The 17,252-nt window shown below is 44.6% G+C and overlaps 1 protein-coding gene across 1 annotated transcript in view; it reads right to left on the bottom strand.

Moving 5' to 3' along the window:
* Window positions 1–17,252, bottom strand: part of Myrfl (myelin regulatory factor-like) — a 120,335-nt gene that overhangs the window by 84,674 nt on the left and 18,409 nt on the right. Inside the window, exon 2 of the mRNA NM_001033333.3 lies at window positions 263–353. Within this exon, the coding sequence (NP_001028505.1) occupies window positions 263–353 (91 nt within the window). The remainder of the gene's footprint in view (window positions 1–262; window positions 354–17,252) is intronic.

Raw genomic sequence — 17,252 nt, forward strand, 5'->3', positions numbered from 1 at the left:
TGGGAGAGTGAGAATAACCTTAAGGAAAAAGCACCAGGCCCCGGTAGCTTCACTGGTGAAATCTGCCCAAGGTTTATAAAAGAAATAGGATTAATTCTACTCAAGCTCTTGTGTATACACATACACACACACACACACACACACACACACATACAAAGCAAAGGCAACACTCTCCCAATCATTCAATTACATCACAATTTTAAAAACATCAAGTGGAGAGCAGGCCGCCATTACTGTGGAGAGCAGGGCTGCCATTACTTACAAGGCTCCTAAATCAAAGTCATTGCCCAAGAATTCTTCAAGCAGACTCGTATCCAGGGCTGGGTTCTCCAGAGTGCCACTGGCTCCCTGTGCTGCAAAGAGAAATTGAAAGTCTTGAGCACCACAGCCTTTCAACCTGGCTGCTGAAACCTGGGCAAGCAGATACCCAGACTCACAACGCATTTATTGGGAATGTAGTCTCTTTGCCATTTAAATACTTCCTTAAGAAATTTCATCAGATAACTCTTTCCAGCAAGACTTCCTGGTATTATTTATATAAGAACAATTAGTTCTTATGTTTTATTTTAGCAAGTTCTCCTACTAAGTGTTCTGATCATTCGCGATGACAAGTTCTTTCTCCTGACTGTCTGAGGCTGCTGTAGCATTCTGTTTATGACCCTGTAAACACTGAATGCTTGTCTTGTGCACTGTTGAAAACTCGATTTCCCTTGCCCTCTCCCTCCCTTGTCCTTCCCCTTCCCCTTCCCCTCTTCTCCTTTAAGGAGAGAAACTTCATCTTCCTTATTTTTCCACATTGACCCAAGGCATGAAAGAAGTAAGCAACCACATTATCAGTTGTTGGATAGACAGACAATGAATGAATGGGTGAGTGGACAGATGGACGCATGGCTTGCCGGTTGGTTTGACCAACATAAGTTCAGTAGCTTCTTTACATTTTTGTTAGACTTCCTAGCCTATCACAGTTCCATCCTTTGTCTTGTCTTACAAAATGAAAAGAAAACATTTATTTTTCACTGATGGTAGTGAATATTACTAGAATTTTAAAAGAATATAAAATACAGTGTAAAAATATAATGAAGAAGAGAAAAAAACATTTTAGGGGCTGGTGAAATGGCTTAGCAAGTAAAAGGAGATGTCTGTACATGTCTGACCACCTGAGTTTGATTCCTGGAAAATATGGTGCAAAAAGGGAACCCCTCCAAAATGTTGTCTTCCACCCCCCATATACACACATGCCCACCCTCACACGCACACACACAGCAATAATAAATAAAATAAACACTTTTGACAGCAGTGAAAATGATTTTATACTCAGCAAACTCAAGTGAAAAATAACTGATTATCACAAATGATCAGACCATCAAATAAGATGGTTGGCTAAAATAAAATATGAAAACTAATTGTTCTTATATAAACAATACCAACTAGCATTCAGATGATTATAATGGGGGGTTCATTTAAAATAACAAAAAGCCTAAAACACAAATGATAGCACTACTTAAATCTAAGACAGAAGAAACTAGTCCAACAGATTAGTGATTTTTTTTTAACCCTATTTCTTGGCCTGGAAAGAATTCTTTAAAGTTGGTATTTCTAACAGCAAAGAAAGAATTATCTACATTCTGCAGTCCTTATTGGTCCATCAAGTTAGTTTTATTGTATTAAGTTCAAGTAAAATTAATATAGTATATGTAAGGTAAAATCTATTTATTAGCCAAATAGTGTGGTACACACCTGGAAGCCTCTGAGTGTGGGATGCAAATGCAATAAAACTGTGCAACTGAGGCCAGCCTGGCCACAGTGTGAAATATACCTCAGGAAATAAATAATTGATTTCATTAAAAATTATCCTAGCCACTCATTTATTGTTCTCTCTGTGAAGAGAGACAATGGGTGTGATTACAACACTATTAACAGTGGCTTACTTAGAGTATTTAAGACAATTCTATCATTATTTGAAAACAACTACTTTATACTTTGGAAAAATAGGTTGTACAACTTCGCATAAAATGATATTTAAAAAACAATTCTAAAGCCAAGTTGCCAGAATTCTCAAAAATAAAGAGAAAGTCTAGAATTACTCATTGCCTTGGAATAAATAGGAAAACTTCCACTCATTCTTATTAACAGACTCTCTATATAACAGCACAAAGGTCAGGCATGGTGAGACACACCTTTAAGCCTAGCACTCAGGAGGCAGAAGAGGGGAGATCTCTCTGAGTTTGAGGCCAGTTTGGTCTAAACTGCAAGTTCCAGGCCAGCTAGGGGATGTCTCAAAATGGTAGATGGAGAGAGAGAGAGAGAGAGAGAGAGAGAGACAGAGAGAGAGAGAGACAGAGAGAAGGAAGAAGAAGAGGAGGAGGAGGAGGAAGAGAAGGAGAAGAAGAGGAGGAGGAGAAGGAGGAGGAGGAGGAGGAGGAGAAGGAGAAGAAGAAGAAGAAGAAGAAGAAGAAGAAGAAGAAGAAGAAGAAGAGAGAGAGAGAAAGAGAGCAAAAGAAAGAAAGAAAGAAAGAGAGAGAGAGAGAGAGAGAAAGAAAGAAAGAAAGAAAGAAAGAAAGAAAGAAAGAAAAAGAGAGAAAGAGAGAAAGAGAGAAAGAGAGAAAGAGAGAGAAAGATAAATGTTAGGTAGATGATAGCTAGATAGTATATAGATGTTAGATAGATAGATGACAGAGAGAGAGAGAGAGAGAGAGAGAGAGAGAGAGAGAGAGAGAGATGATAGATAGGCAGGCTGAAGAGATAACTCTGTTTAAAGTGCATGCTGTTCTTGCAGAGGACTCTCATTCAGTTCCCAGTAATCCCATAGGTGGCTCACAGCTGCCTATAACTACAGATGCAGGGGATCCAATGCCCTCTTCTGGCCACTGTGAGCACCTACTAAAAAGTGTCATACACTTACACAAACACAAACAGACAGAAATAAATTATAACTAAACAAGTAAACAAACAAACAAAGCAGCACCACAGAGCAGGCATTTAAAAATGTGAACACTGTAACTCCCCCACCAATTTCACAGTCATGGAATCTAAGGTGTGGAGATTTGGGTGAGACTTGCCCCTATGTGCTCAGATGTTTGAATACTTGGTCCCCAGTTAGTGATGCTCTTTGGGGAGGCTTATGAGGTGTGGCCTTATAGTAGGAGGCGTGTCACAGACACTGGGCTTCGAGGTTTAAATGCTTCGCACCATTCCCAGTCTGCTGTCCCCGCTTCCTGCTTGGGTTACAGGTTGTGTATAAGCTCTCAGATTGCTGATCCAGCTGCCAGGCCTGGCACATCCACTCCACCATCATAAACTCGAAACTTCTGGAATCGTGAGCCCAAAAAACTCTTCCCTTTTCTAAGCTGCCTTGGTCATTATTGCCTTGGTTCTGTTATTGGTGTCTTGCTTGGTTTTTGTTTAATTGCGAGCTATAAGTAGCATACCCTTGCAATGCACACAGAGAAATATATAATAAGCCGATGAATTAATTAGTAAAATGGAATCACCGGCCACACATTTAAAACACAAGCAACGTGATAATGCCTCAGCAGTTTCACAATTCTGGAGCACAGAGGAAAAATGAAAGGCCACATTGGCAGAAATGAAATGTAGAAAGAAAACCACACACTAGTGGAGAATGCTGTCAAGTGGAATTGAAGTTTTGGAGACCCCATCATTAAGGTACAAAAAGATGATGCAGTCCTTGGATTTATCAAAAAGGAAAATGTGTTTGACTTTTAAAATCAATGCCAAGAGCACTGAATATTCTATCAATTCTAGAGAATACTTCTCATGGACGGCATGATGATTAGAGACTCCCATCAAGGAACACAGAGCGATAAGTTTAATAATCTTTTTAATTAAAATGATTTAGCTAGAGTGATTAGTGTTAGGAGTGAAATAGGATGTTGATTTGTCATACACTTCAGTACGCAGAGCTGCGGATCTCAACCTGTGGACTGTGATGCCTTTAGGGGTGAAATGACCCCTGTCTTAGTTAGGGTTTTACTGCTGTGAACAGACATCATGACCAAGGCAAGTCTTATATTAAAAAAAAAAAAACACACAACATTTAATTGGGGCTAGCTAGCTTACAGGTTCAGAGATTCAGTCCATTATCATCAAGGTGGGAGCATGGCAGCATCCAGGCAGGCATGGCACAGGCAGAGCTGAGAGTTCTACGTCTTCATCCAAAGGCTGCTAGTGGAAAACTGACTTCCAGGCAACTGGGGTGAGAGTCTTAAGCCCACACCCACAGTTGACACACCTACTCCAACCAGGTCACACCTATTCCAACAAGGCCACACCTCCAAATGGTGCCACTCCCTGGTCCAAGAATATACAAACCATCACAACCCCTAAATAGGGGTCACCTAAGATCACTGGAAAACAGGTATTTGCATTACAATTCATAAAAGTAGCAAAATGACAGTAGTGAAAGAGCAACAAAAATAATTTATGGTTGGGGTCATCACAGCACGAGGAACTGCTGTGCTAAAGGGTTGCAGCGTTAGGAAGGCTGAGGACCGCTGGATAGAGCGTCAGTCACAGGTATCCAACATCCAGAAGCTGCTGAGCAAGGGATGGTTAGGGCAAGCAACTGGTTGGTCAGGTGCAGCTTTGCGGCTGTCCACAGCTCTGCATTGACACAGGAAGCGCAGGGTTAGAGGACTGCCTTCGGCAACTCCTGACATCCATTCTGCATGGGTCACTTTCTTGTATGAAATATTTTGTGTTTCTAGATAACAAAATCGTTGTGTCTTTAGAATCTGAAACAAGTGGAGTTTTGTTTTATGGCGTTGGCCAACGGTAGGACGGCAAAGGCTTCTCTTTACTCTTATTAAGATCTGAAATAGGTGCGAGGTAGTTGAATAAGGGCTCAGTACATTTTGTGGGTTCTTCTTTCAGGAGTGATTTAAATATGCAGCACTGCAGTTCTCTCCCACACCAGCATTTCTTACGTTCTGTGCTGGCTTCTCAAAGGGAGCCTGAAGGCTTCCTTCTCCGTGTGTGTCCTGGAATTGTGACACTGGTGGAGAAGAAACACAAGCAACTCTAAAGAGCAAAATGGGTGGGACCAGTCACAAACATTTCCTGGATTTATAGGGGAAAAGAGATCCCTGAACTCTGTGATGCTCAAAACTGGTACCATGGCCTTTAGCCTTTAGATTGACTTTGAAGAAAGGCGAGGATGCAGACTACAGCACAAATGTCATTCTCTTCCATCCAGCCCACTAGTGTCTACTAAGTGCTCTCCATATGCCAAGCACTGTGTAATGTGCTGGAGACATAGGAGCAAAAAAAAGGAATGAGAGGGGCTGGAGAGATGGCTCAGCAGTTAAGAATACTGACTGCTCTTCCGAAGGTCCTAACTTCAAATCCCAGCAACCACATGGTGGCTCACAACTATCTGTAAGGAGATCTGATGCCTTATTCTGGGGTGTCTGAAGACAGCTACAGTGTACTTACATATAATAAACCTTTTTTTAAAGGGGTGGGGTGCGGGGGAATGAGAACCTTCCATGGGGACCAGCAAGATAATTCAACAGGAAAAGGCAGTTGTCACCAAGTGTGATGGTTTATCTGTGCTTGGCCCAGGGAGTGGCACTATTAGGAAGTGTGGCTTTGTTGGAGTAGGTGTGGCCTTGTTGGAATAGGTGTGCCACTGTGGGCATGGGCTTTAATACCTTCATTCTAGCTGCCTGGAAGTCAGTCTTAGGTTTGCTTTCAGAACAAGAGGTGGAACTCTCAGCTCCTCCTGCACCATGTCTGCCTAGATGCTGGCATGCTCCTGCCTTGATGATAATGGACTAAACCTCTGAACCTGTAAACCAACCCCAATTTAATGTCCTTTATAAGAGTTGCCTTGGGGCTGGAGAGATGGCTCCAGAGGTCCTGAGTTCAAATGCCAGCAACTACATGGTGGCTCACAACCATCCATAACGAGATCTGACACCCTCTTCTGGTGTATCTGAAGATAGCTACAGTGTATTTACATATAATAGATAAATAAATCTTAAAAAAAAAAAAAGAGTTGCCTTGGTCATGATGTCTGTTCACAGCAGTAAAACCTTAACTAAGACAGAAGTTAGTACCAGGGACTGGGGTATTGCTATGATAGGCCTGACCATGCTTTTGTTTGGAGGACCGTGGATTTGGGGACTTTGGATTTGGAAAGCAGTAGAATGCTTTAAGTATAACATAGTGGGCTACCTAATAAAATATGGAAGACTTTGTTGCTGAAAGTGATTTGAACTGTGCAGGCCTGGACTAAGAAATTTCAGTGGAGAAGACTCTCAGTATGTGACATAGAGACTGTTTTTTGTTGTTGTTGTTGTTGTTGTTGTCGGTTTTGTTGTTGGTTTTTTGTTTTTTTGTTTTTTTGTTTGTTTTTTTTTGTGATATTTTGGTGAAGAATGAAGCTGCTTTTTGCCTTGGTCAGAAGAGTCTGCCTGAGGCTAAGGTAAAGAGATTTAGATTATGTTAACAAAGGAAATCTCAAAAAAAGTCCAACAGAGACTTTTGTTCCCTGGTTTAGTCTTATGAAGAGTAGTTTAATGAAAAGCAGCAAGCTAAGAAAGGAAAAATACAAAATATCTGGGTCACATATTAAAGGGGCACCAGGAAGTAGAACGGAGCTGCATCCCATGCTCTAGGAGATAGCAGATTAAGGGAATGGTGACCTTGAGGCAAGATCTTACCCAGCTAAATTTAAGAACAGCCATTCCTAGGATTGGGGCAAGTAGATCTCTGAGTTCAAGGCCAGCCTGGGAAAAAGGCATGTTCTACGTAAGAAAAGCTTAAATCTGGGCATGGTGGCACACACCTTTAATCCCAAGATTACAGGAGACAGAGCCATACAGATCTCTGAGTTGAAGGTCAGTCTACAGAGAAAGTTCCAGGACAGCCAAGCTTAAGCAGAGAGGGAGTTGCAAAACAGAAAGCTCGTAATAGAATAAGGGGAACTCGTGTTCCAGCCCCAACAAGCAGCCTAACTCCGGCAGCTTTAGCCATGTGGCACTGGCTTTAGAGTCCAGAATAGAAGGGACTACTGGGACAACTGATGCTGGTTAGCTGGAGCTAAGAAATTAATGGTGATTAAGAAGAGACCAGCATCACTGAAATAAAATCTGGGAAGTGTTTTCTGAGAACACAAAGAAACTGTTCCAGAGATAGCCAAGTTTGTACCTCATGCTGCAGTTGAACTTGGTAATGTGTAAGAATCACCCAGTTGGTACTGGTTTTGAAGGCATGGAGGGATCATGGAGAGCAGCTGAGGTTTGGCACTGTGAGAGGCCAGGGAAGGCCACGGATGAAGGTGCAGCCTCAGTTGCAGTTGACAGTCCAGGACTGTAGGGGTCATGAAGAAGTTGGGGCTTGGCACCACGAAGAGAGCCTATGAGAGACTACTGGTGAAGCCTAGTTGTAGTGGAAGGCCCCAGAATATTGTAGATGCCAGTACCATGGGATGATCACCAAGAACAGCTATAGCAGTGGAGTGGAGTCATCCAGAGCCTAGAGTGCTACAGAGGGCAGAGCTGGAGAAGTTGAAAGATCCTGGCAGAATGTAAAAGGACACAGAAGCCCTGAAATTGGCAAGATAGATGTCAGTGTTAGCAGAACTAGCTTCACTGGTTTAGAAAAATAGAGGTGCACAATGCTCTGGCCACTCCTTGAACCTGTGTGTCTGCCAATGTTTTGACCGTTCCTTGACCCATGTGTGTGCCCACTGATGAAGCCCATTGTCAGGTGTTTGTGATATTGGTTGCTGAGAAAGAGTCAGAAAATCTCCCCAGCAACCACAGCCCAGCCAATCCTGAGTTGCTACACCTGCACCAGACTCTTTCCTTGTACCCCTCCCATACCCATTTCTTGAGAATAGACATTGTTTAGATCTGGAAATCCCCTACTTCCCCCCCCTTCTCCTTTCTCCCCTGGGGCCTATAAAAACTGGGACCTCTTTCCCCTCAAGGTCGACTCCTCTACCCCTGCGTGGGATATGAGTCGACCCCAGAGCTCTGGCTTTCCCCCCGAATAAAGCCTCATGTGGTTTGCAACAAGCTCGGTCTATCGTGAGTTCTTGGGTGTCTGCTATTGTCCTGAGGCCTGAGCGAGGGGCTCCTCTCGGAGTCTTTCAAAGTGACGCCAGCCCTTTGGAGGAACCCAGAAGACCATGTATGGACCTCACACACTGGAACAAGAAGCTGTGAAGTTGAAATTGCCTTGGAGACACCAAGATGTTAGAGATGTCAGATTGTGGGACCCTTACCGAGGAAAGCTGCTAAGAGGGAGTGGAACCAGCCCAGGAGAAGAACTTTTTTGTAGTCAACAAAGATAAAAAAGGAGTTGGAGATCTGAAGACTGCTTTAACATCAGACACAGAGATGCAGAGTTTGGAGTTTGCCCAACTGGTTTCCTGTCTTGCTTTGGGGGTTACAGTTAAGTGATTGGATGGATCTCAGAAGAGACTTTGAACTTTGGACTTTAACATTGTTTTAACATTGTTGAGACTGCTATAGACTATGGGGACTTTGGAAGTTGGACTAAATGTACTTTTTAATTATTCTTTGGCTAGGTATGGCCCCCATAAACTCATGTTCTTGAACAAAGCTATGGGGGTCAGGGAGTGGAATGTGATGGTTTGTATATGCTGGGCCAGTGAGTGGCACTATTAGGAGGTGTGGCCTTGTTGGAGTAGGTGTGTCACTGTGGGCATGGGCTTTAATACCCTAATCCTAGCTGTCTGGAAGCCAGTCTTCTCCTGTTTGCTTTTGAACAAGAGGTAGAACTCTCAGCTCCTCCTGCACCATGCCTGCCTGGATGCTGCCATGTTTCTGCCTTGATGATAATAGACTGAACCTCTGAACTTGTAAGACAGCCCCAATTAAATGTTGTTTTTTGTAAGGGTTGCCTTGGTCATGGTGTCTGTTCACAGCAGTAAAACCCTAACTGAGACACCAACTCTGATGATCTGAGTTTAATCCCAGGAGCTGTGGTTAGAAGAAAAGGAATAACTCCTTCTGCAGGTTGTTCTCTGACCTCTACATGTGTACTGTGATGTATGCACACACACACACACACACACACACACACATGCTCTCTCTCCCTCTCTCTCTCTCTCTCTCTCTCTCTCTCTCTCTCTCTCTCTCACACACACACACACACAAATGTGAGAGGAAGGAAGAAAGAAAAAAGAAGGAAGCAAAGAGAGAAGGAAGAGAAAAGGAAAACAGAAGGAAAGGGAAGGGAGGAAGAAGGGAGGGGAAGGGGAGGGGGAGAGGAAGGGAGGGGAAGGGAGAGCCTTCTTAGTGTCTTGCTAACCAAGGATTGGGTACAATACCCACAACATAGAGAAGTAACTAGGATACTGTAGCACAGTGGTGGCCATGTGACAGGCTGCCTTAGAGGACACTGTTCTGATTTTGAAGCCTCTCTGAAGAAGCCAGCTATGCGCGCATTAAGGAGGGAGCATGCTGGGCAAAGGGAATGGCAAGGGCAAGAGCAAGGGAGCTGTTCTGAGAGGGCATCCAATCCTCCGGAACAGAGCCCAGGGGTGTAGGGACGACGAGATCAAGGGGACGGGAGCCTTTGGGGAGAGACTTGATGTGCCTCAGACAGTTTCAAAGGGTCCTTCTGGACGCTTTATGCAAAGGGATTTTAAGGGAGCAAGAACGGGAGGGAGATGCATTTGAATGCTACCGCAGCTGTCCAAAGACAATCGGTGAAATTTCAACTTTCCACTCTGTACCTGGCCAGATGTCAGACTTTGCCTTCCTTGTGCCATTCAACCTCAATTCAGTCCTAGACAGTGGCTGTCAGGACCATGAAGTTCACAGGGGTTAGGATTGCAGGCAGAGCCTGTGCTTTGAGAGGTAGGGATAGGGGCAGGGGGGTGTTGAGAGTAAGTTCAAGGGTCAAGGCAGAAGGCTAGGGAAGTAGCTTGGTTGGTAGAGTGCTCGACTAGCATGCTCAAAGCCCTGGGTTCCACCCCCAATGCTGTTTAAACCAGGTACGGTGGTACGTGGTTTGATTTGAGAAGCAGAGACTGGAGGAACATAAGTTAAAAGCCATTCCCGGGTATCTAGTGAGTTTGAGGCCAGGTTGGGCTATAGGAAACTCAGTGTCAAGGCAGGCCTGGGTTGGCTCCCCCCCCCACTCCCACCCCCATGTCACTTACACACTGTGAGTGACTCTGGGCAAGCTGGCTGAGCTGTCTCTGCCAGCGATGCCAACCAACTGCCTGTTCTAGTTCTAGTTCACTGGGCGTTGGGCAAGCCAAGTACTAAGCCAAGCAGATGGGAGGAGAAATCTGTTTGGTTTCACATGGAAGCTCCTGCTGGCATCTCATCTGCTTTCTAGGGGCACCCCTCCCCTAAGACACGCACGCATGCGCGCACACACACACACACACACACACCCTTCCCTTAAGACACACACATACACACACACACACACCCATACACACACACACACATATACATGTGCATGCACACAGACCCTTCTGAAGGTGGAAATAGGCATCTGCATTCCTGAAGGTCCCTAATGTCCCACTTGCTCCTTATTATCCTGCTCCCCTTCCCAGATAGACACAGGAGATGGACCCTGCCTGACACAGCTTGTCCCAACGCCATAATGAACACAGAGAAATAGATCCCCACTGCGGCCGGCTTCCTCTAGGCGTCCAGATCCCATCTGTGTTTTCCAGACCCAGAGGAAATAACTCAACAAGATAAATGCCTAGTGTCGGATAAAACTGTTTCAGGAGGTTTTTACACACAGAGAGCAAGTCTCGGATGGCTCTTAAAAAATAAATCTTGTGCTTTAAAAAATAATCACTTTGCTCTAAATGGCTTAAACGCTCGATTGGATCGCCCGGCTTGCATATCCCTCCTCCCGCCCGGTGGTTCCTTTTCCCTTCGAGTCTCCTTGCTTCTGCATGGAGGCTTCATGGCTGAGAGGGCTGCCACGGCCCTGCTCACGGGAAGAAAAGCTGCATAGGGCCCCATGGGAGTGTCAGAGAAGATGTATCTCCATGGGATATGCAAACGAGTTCCAACTCTCAGAGACCGGAAGCAGGTAACAAAAGTGACTGAGAGTAAGAGCCACGCCCTCGGTGAAGCTCACCACCAGCCCTGCGTCTTTGCATTTTAACCAGGGGCCAATTATGGGTTGTGTGTCTGCTCTCTCTGTTCAACCTAAGCTCCTCTAGAACATGGACTGTCTCTTACTGTACAGCTCCTAAGCATCTAGAACAGTGGGGCTCAACCTGTGGGGCTCCACCCCTTTGGGAGTTGTATATTGGCTAACCTGCATTTCAGATGTTTCTCTTATGATCCAAAACAATAGAAAAATTAGTTATGAAGTAGCAACAAAATAATTCTATAGGTGGGGGTGGGGGGCATCACCACCCCATGAGGGTATTAAAGGGTTGTAGCACTAGGAAGGTTGAGAACCACTGATCCATTGCATGACCTGGGATATGGTAGCTATTCAATAAATATTAAATTTGTTCCATAAATGAAGGCTTGGAGGAGATGTTGTAATTATCATCAGTACAACTGTAAAACATTAGTCCAAATGTGAAAAACCACAGGCTTCCGTGGTTGGCCTCCACAGTGTGGTCGGCTGACTCTTTTATTATTATTATTATTATTATTATTATTATTATTATTATTATTATTATTGAAAGTACACTGTAGCTGTCTTCAGACACTTTTTCTTCTCCCCGCCCCCCCACCGCCATCCCCGGCCCCGCTTGCTCTGGCCCCGCTTGCTCTCTTGTCACTGCTGCTCAGGACATGAGCCACTTCCTCACCATCATGGTCTATATCCCCTGAATCAGAGTCGCATGCGCCATATGTGTGACCACCATGACATAAACTGACACAATCCTAAGCAGTAAGGCTTATGTAGTAAGATGACAAACACAACACTTTCAGCAGAGAAGCAACGTGATCACATTTATAACTTTGAAGGGTCCTTCAGCCTACAGTTGGGAGACTGCCTTGGGTTGGGTTTCACTGTCTTTAAAGTGATAGGAATAGCCCTACTTTGTAGCATTGTAAGAGTTAAATGAGATGATACACACAAATGGCTTAGCGCAGGGACTGGAAGTGCTACTTTGTATTGTTTCCATCAGTTTCTCTACTCAGAAAGTTCACAGACTGCTGAGGAAAAACAAATGTCAAAACCTCATAGCAGGGGGCTGGAGGGTTGGCTCAATGGTTAAGAGCACTCACTGCTCTTCTGAAAGTCCTGAGTTCAAATCCCAGCAACCACATGGTGGCTCACAACCACCCATAAAGAGATCTAACGCCCTCTTCTGGTGCAGCTGAAGACAGCTACAGTGTAATTAGATATAATAGTAAATAAATCTTTTTTAAAATTAAAAAAAAAAAACCTCATAGCAACAAATGCAACATTCCAAGTATGGTCTGGGGATGTGATTGTTATTCAATAAATATTAAAGATGTGTTCAGGGCATTGTGGGATACCTACATGACTCAGCAGAGTGATATGGTGACAGGAAAAGCTTCCAGGATAGGGGGTCAATGAGTTGAAGCAAGAGCAGCTTCTAGGCTACTGTATGTCATGTGACTCTAATCCAGTTACACAGAATCACTGTCCAGAAAGTAGGAGAAAGTGGGACAGGGTGAAGAAGCCAACAGACATACTTTTGTCTCTTATTCTAAGATCACCCTTAGTGACATTGAGTTACTAGCTTAATATTGGCCATAGGCAGAATGTTTATGTCATCAAAATGCTACAAAGAGCAGGGAGCCTGACCCTTTCTTTTTCCTCCCAGAGACTTGGCTATTAAGCATTTGTTCACACACCATCACACATGAGTGGCACTTGTAAGGCTAAAGCGCTGGATCTTGTGACTGGTCAGGAGTGCAGGCGAGTCCTTCATCTATTTTGAGAGTCACGCTGAAGTCTGGGAACTGAATTGAGTTCAGGGTGAGCAGCCCCAGGAAGGAGAAGTTCAAGCCTCAAGGAAGAGTCTTGCACATTCTCAGTGATTGGTATGCTTGAGTGTGAAATGTATCCTACAGGCCTGTGTTTGCATGCTTGGTCCCAACCTAGCAGCATTGTTTGGGAAGGCTGTAGAACCTTTGTGAAGTCAGGCCTTCCTGGTGGGCATTGGCCACTAGGAGTGGACCTTGACAGCTCCAGTCCTGTTCCGACCCTAGTCCAGTCTCTGCTTCTTAGTCAGCCATCATTTGAGCAGGCTGCAAGTCCCCAGTGCTGTGTGGAGCAAGCTGTGTCACTGCTGGGCTGTTGTTCCCTTAATGCTGAGAGTCAGACTAGATCCCTCCCTCTTCACGTGGCTCCTGTCAGGTACTCCATGGCAGTGCTAAGAAGAGTCACTCATACAGGGTGAGTATCGGGACAGTGGACCCAAGAAAAGCTGCCCCACCTGCTGCCTCGAGCGCCTGAGTCTCTCCCAGTCTTCCTGTATGGATATCTTACATTGATCTAGCCAGATCTAGTCAGCTTCTCCCAGCACAGAGAGCAGGACGGAACGAACTCTCTCTGGACTTTAGCATGGTATGAATCACCTGGAGCGTAAATGACTGGGAGATAAAATGAAACTCAATCTTTATTCAGTTTGAGTAAACACACGGTTTAAGTACATCAGGCGACAGCTTCCATGTGGGGTTCTCTGTAATGGTCAAAGATACAGCATTCTAGAGAAGGCTATTGAAAACTTGGCTTCTGGGTTTTTCTGAGAGCAGGAGCTATCAGAGAGCCTGTGCATACCCGCTAAGAACAAGCTCTGCAGACTCATCGTTTCCTGAACACCAGGTGAATGGCAGATTAGGAGACGGGATGGATGGGTACATCCTGATCCCAACTAGATGCTTAACAGAAGTGCTCCTGCCTTCACTTGGCATCCAGTGGGTATTCAATGAGGTGCGGTGTGCCAGGGACTACAGATTCAAGAGTGGGCAGCACTCACCTGTGAGGCAAGGAAGAGCAGAGCGGCCAAGCAAGAACACAGGCAGTGACAACAGTGTGACACTAAGGAGACTTCAGAGGGGGGCATCTAATGCAATGGGAGAGTGGGAAATAGGTCGGAGGCGGGAACCAGAGTTGTAGGAAGGATGGGAAGTGGTAGCAGAAATACTTTAGAATCCCATGGAATTTGATGACTTTAGCAGCAGTTCTTAGCCTGTGGGTCGAGACCCCACTGGGGGGGGGGGTCAAACAAGCCTTTCACAGGGGTCACACATCAGATATTTACATTATGATTCCTAACAGTGGCAAAATTACAGTTATGAAGTAGCAACAAAGCAATTTTCTGGTTGGGAGTCAGCACAGCCTAAGGAACTGTATTAAAGGGTCGCAGCATCAGGAAGGTTGAGAACCACTGGTTTATATACAGGAAGAGAGCAACTATTGTCCAGAAGGCTAACGTAGGGCAAAACTTCGTGTCTAATATAAAAAGACCTGACTCCTAGCCTCAATAATGGCATTTTTAACTTGGATAAATATAGGATAGGCAAATAGTCCAAGCATCAGACCTGAAGGGGACGGGTGCACATGGAGCAGGAGAAGGAGTCTGGTCTGGAATGACTAAAGACTGCTCTGACAAGATGGCAGCCAGTGAGCTAAGCATGTGGCTTTGCTTGGAAATGAATAGATAAAAAGGATGTGTGTCCTTTAACAAGTCATTATGAGGAAGTGTCGATAAAGCAAAGCCAATGTAGGGCTGTGGTCATAAAACCTTTGACTATAAGAATAGGATCATCACGTCCTTATTCTTCAGAACACAGGTCACCTCTTGATGATGTGCGATGATAACGTGACACCCATGCCTATTCTAGTTTGCTTTCTGTTGCTATGCATGATGGTTGATATATGCTTGGCCCAGGGAGTGGCACTATTAGAAGGTGTGGCCCTGTTGGAGTAGGTGTGTCACTGTGGGTGTGGACTTTAAGACCCTACCTGCTTGGAATTCAGTATAGTATTCTGCTAGCAGCCTTCAGATAAAGATGTAGAACTCTCAGCTCTGCCTGCACCATGTCTGCCTGGATGTTGCCATGCTCCTGTCTTGATGATAATGGACTGAACCTCGGACCTGTAAGCCAGCCCCAATTAAATGTTGTCCTTTATAAGACTTCTATGGTCATGGTGTCTATTCACAGCAGTAAAACCCTAATACACTATGTTAAACACCATAGCCAATAACAACTTAGGAAAGAAAGGGGTTAATTTGACTTACACCAAGGGAAGTCTGTCACCAAGGGAAGCTAAGGCAGGAATTGAAGACAGAAACACACAGGCAGGAACTGAAGCAGAGAGCATAAAGGAATGTCGCTTGCTGGATTCCTGCCTCTGGCTTACTTAACTACCTTTCTTTTGTACAGCCCAGGATCAATTACCTACAGGAAGCATCACCCCTAGGGGTGGTGGGTTTTCCTGTATTCCTTAATAATTAAGAAAGTGCCTCACAGATGTGGCCACAGGCCAATCTGATCTGGGCAGTTCTTCAGTTGAGGTTCCCTCTTCCCAGCTGACTCTAGATTTATGTCAAGTTGACAGCTGACATTAACCTTCAGGCAAGCCATGGGAGAGCTGGTAATCAGATAAAGAATGTTTGGTAAGCTCTAAGCATATCATATGCCAGCACCATGTTAAGTCAAGTTACAAGTATTTCTTAATGTTTAATCTTCATGTGAAAGTGAGACAGCCACCTCACTCTATCAGACTGCCTTTTACTCTCCCCATTTTCCAGAGACAGTCTTGGTCATTTCAAGGACCTGGGTATATATTACTATCACCTGCTATATGTGCACTTCTTATAAAAATCATACGAAATAATAGCAGAATAGATGACTGGTAAAAACCGCTGTGATGGTTTGTATATGCTTGGCCCAGGAAGTGGCACTATGAGGAGGTGTGGCCCTGTTGGAGTGGGTGTGTCACTGTGGGTGTGGGCTTTAAGACCCTAGCTGCCTGGAAGCCAGGATTCTGCTCTCTGCCTTCAGATGGAGATGTAGAACTCTCAGCTCCTCCTGCACCATGCCTGCCTGGATGCTGCCATGTATGCACCTTGACGGTAATGGACTGAACCTCTGAACCTATAAGCCAGCCCCAATTAAATGTTGTCCTTTATAAGAGTTGCCTTGGTCATGGTGTCTGTTCACAGCAGTAAAACCTGTAACTAAGACAACCGCTAATGGTCATTCAAAACAGTGGTGTTCTTAATGAAACCATAAGCGGCTTGTTAAAATAGTATTAAAGTGGCTATGCACTTCAGTGAATGAAGACATTTCCCCTTTATGACCATGCTACTGCTTCAAAGAATGGCAGTTGCTGAATTATGAGGACAAGGGAAGGGAGGGAAAGAAAACCGGTTATGAGAACTGGCCAACGGCAGCTGCAGTCCATGACAGAGCTGGCTCAGAGACTCCCTTCCCAGATCTGAGAGCTCTCAGCAGGTTAAGCAGGACAGGTGCTGAGCCCGTCTGCCAACTGCACTGGCCACACAGAACTTAAAAATGGTGTAAGTGCCCTCCGCATTGATGCTACTAAAATTCCACACAACTGTGTCTTCTATTTCACAAACTCTGAATGCATTTGGAGTAAATAATAAAGGTCTGACAGTTGCTCTGTCTGGGAAGCTGCCCTTGGGCGATCTGTTCCCCTTCTTAGTGACTAAGGTGTAAGCTCACATAGGATTCAAAGCAGGGAGGGAAAGCGATCTATTGTATTTTGACCTATAATTATTTTCATCAAAGTATTTCAGTGTCTTCACTGGTAGACTATCAAATTCGTACTACTTTTAAATTAATAATTTAAAATAGAGATTTAAGCAGGGGTCTCTCTCTTTCCTGGGAGTCTGAATCTATCCTTCCATCAGTCTGGGATCCTGAGAACTAAAAGCCTTTTTCTGACACTTGAGAATTAGATGTTGTTCATGCTTCGCTCTTCTCTTTAGTAAACACATGAACACAATTGTGTAATGGAATAAATAAGGTACTGAAAAGGCTAAGTCTAGACACTGCATGTAAGCCTAGACACTGCATGTAAGCCTAGACACTGCATGTAAGCTTAGACACTGCATGTAAGCCTAGACACTGCATGTAAGCCTAGACACTGCATGTAAGCCTAGACACTGCATGCAAGCCTAGACATTGCATGTAAGCCTAGACACTGCATGTAAGCCTAGCCTAGATACTGCATGTAAGCCTAGACACTGTGTGTAAGCCTAGACACTGCATGTAAGCCTAGACACTGCATGTAAGCCTAGACACTGC

The sequence above is a fragment of the Mus musculus genome, chromosome 10 (genome assembly GCF_000001635.26).
Source record: "Mus musculus strain C57BL/6J chromosome 10, GRCm38.p6 C57BL/6J".
NCBI lineage: Eukaryota > Metazoa > Chordata > Mammalia > Rodentia > Muridae > Mus > Mus musculus.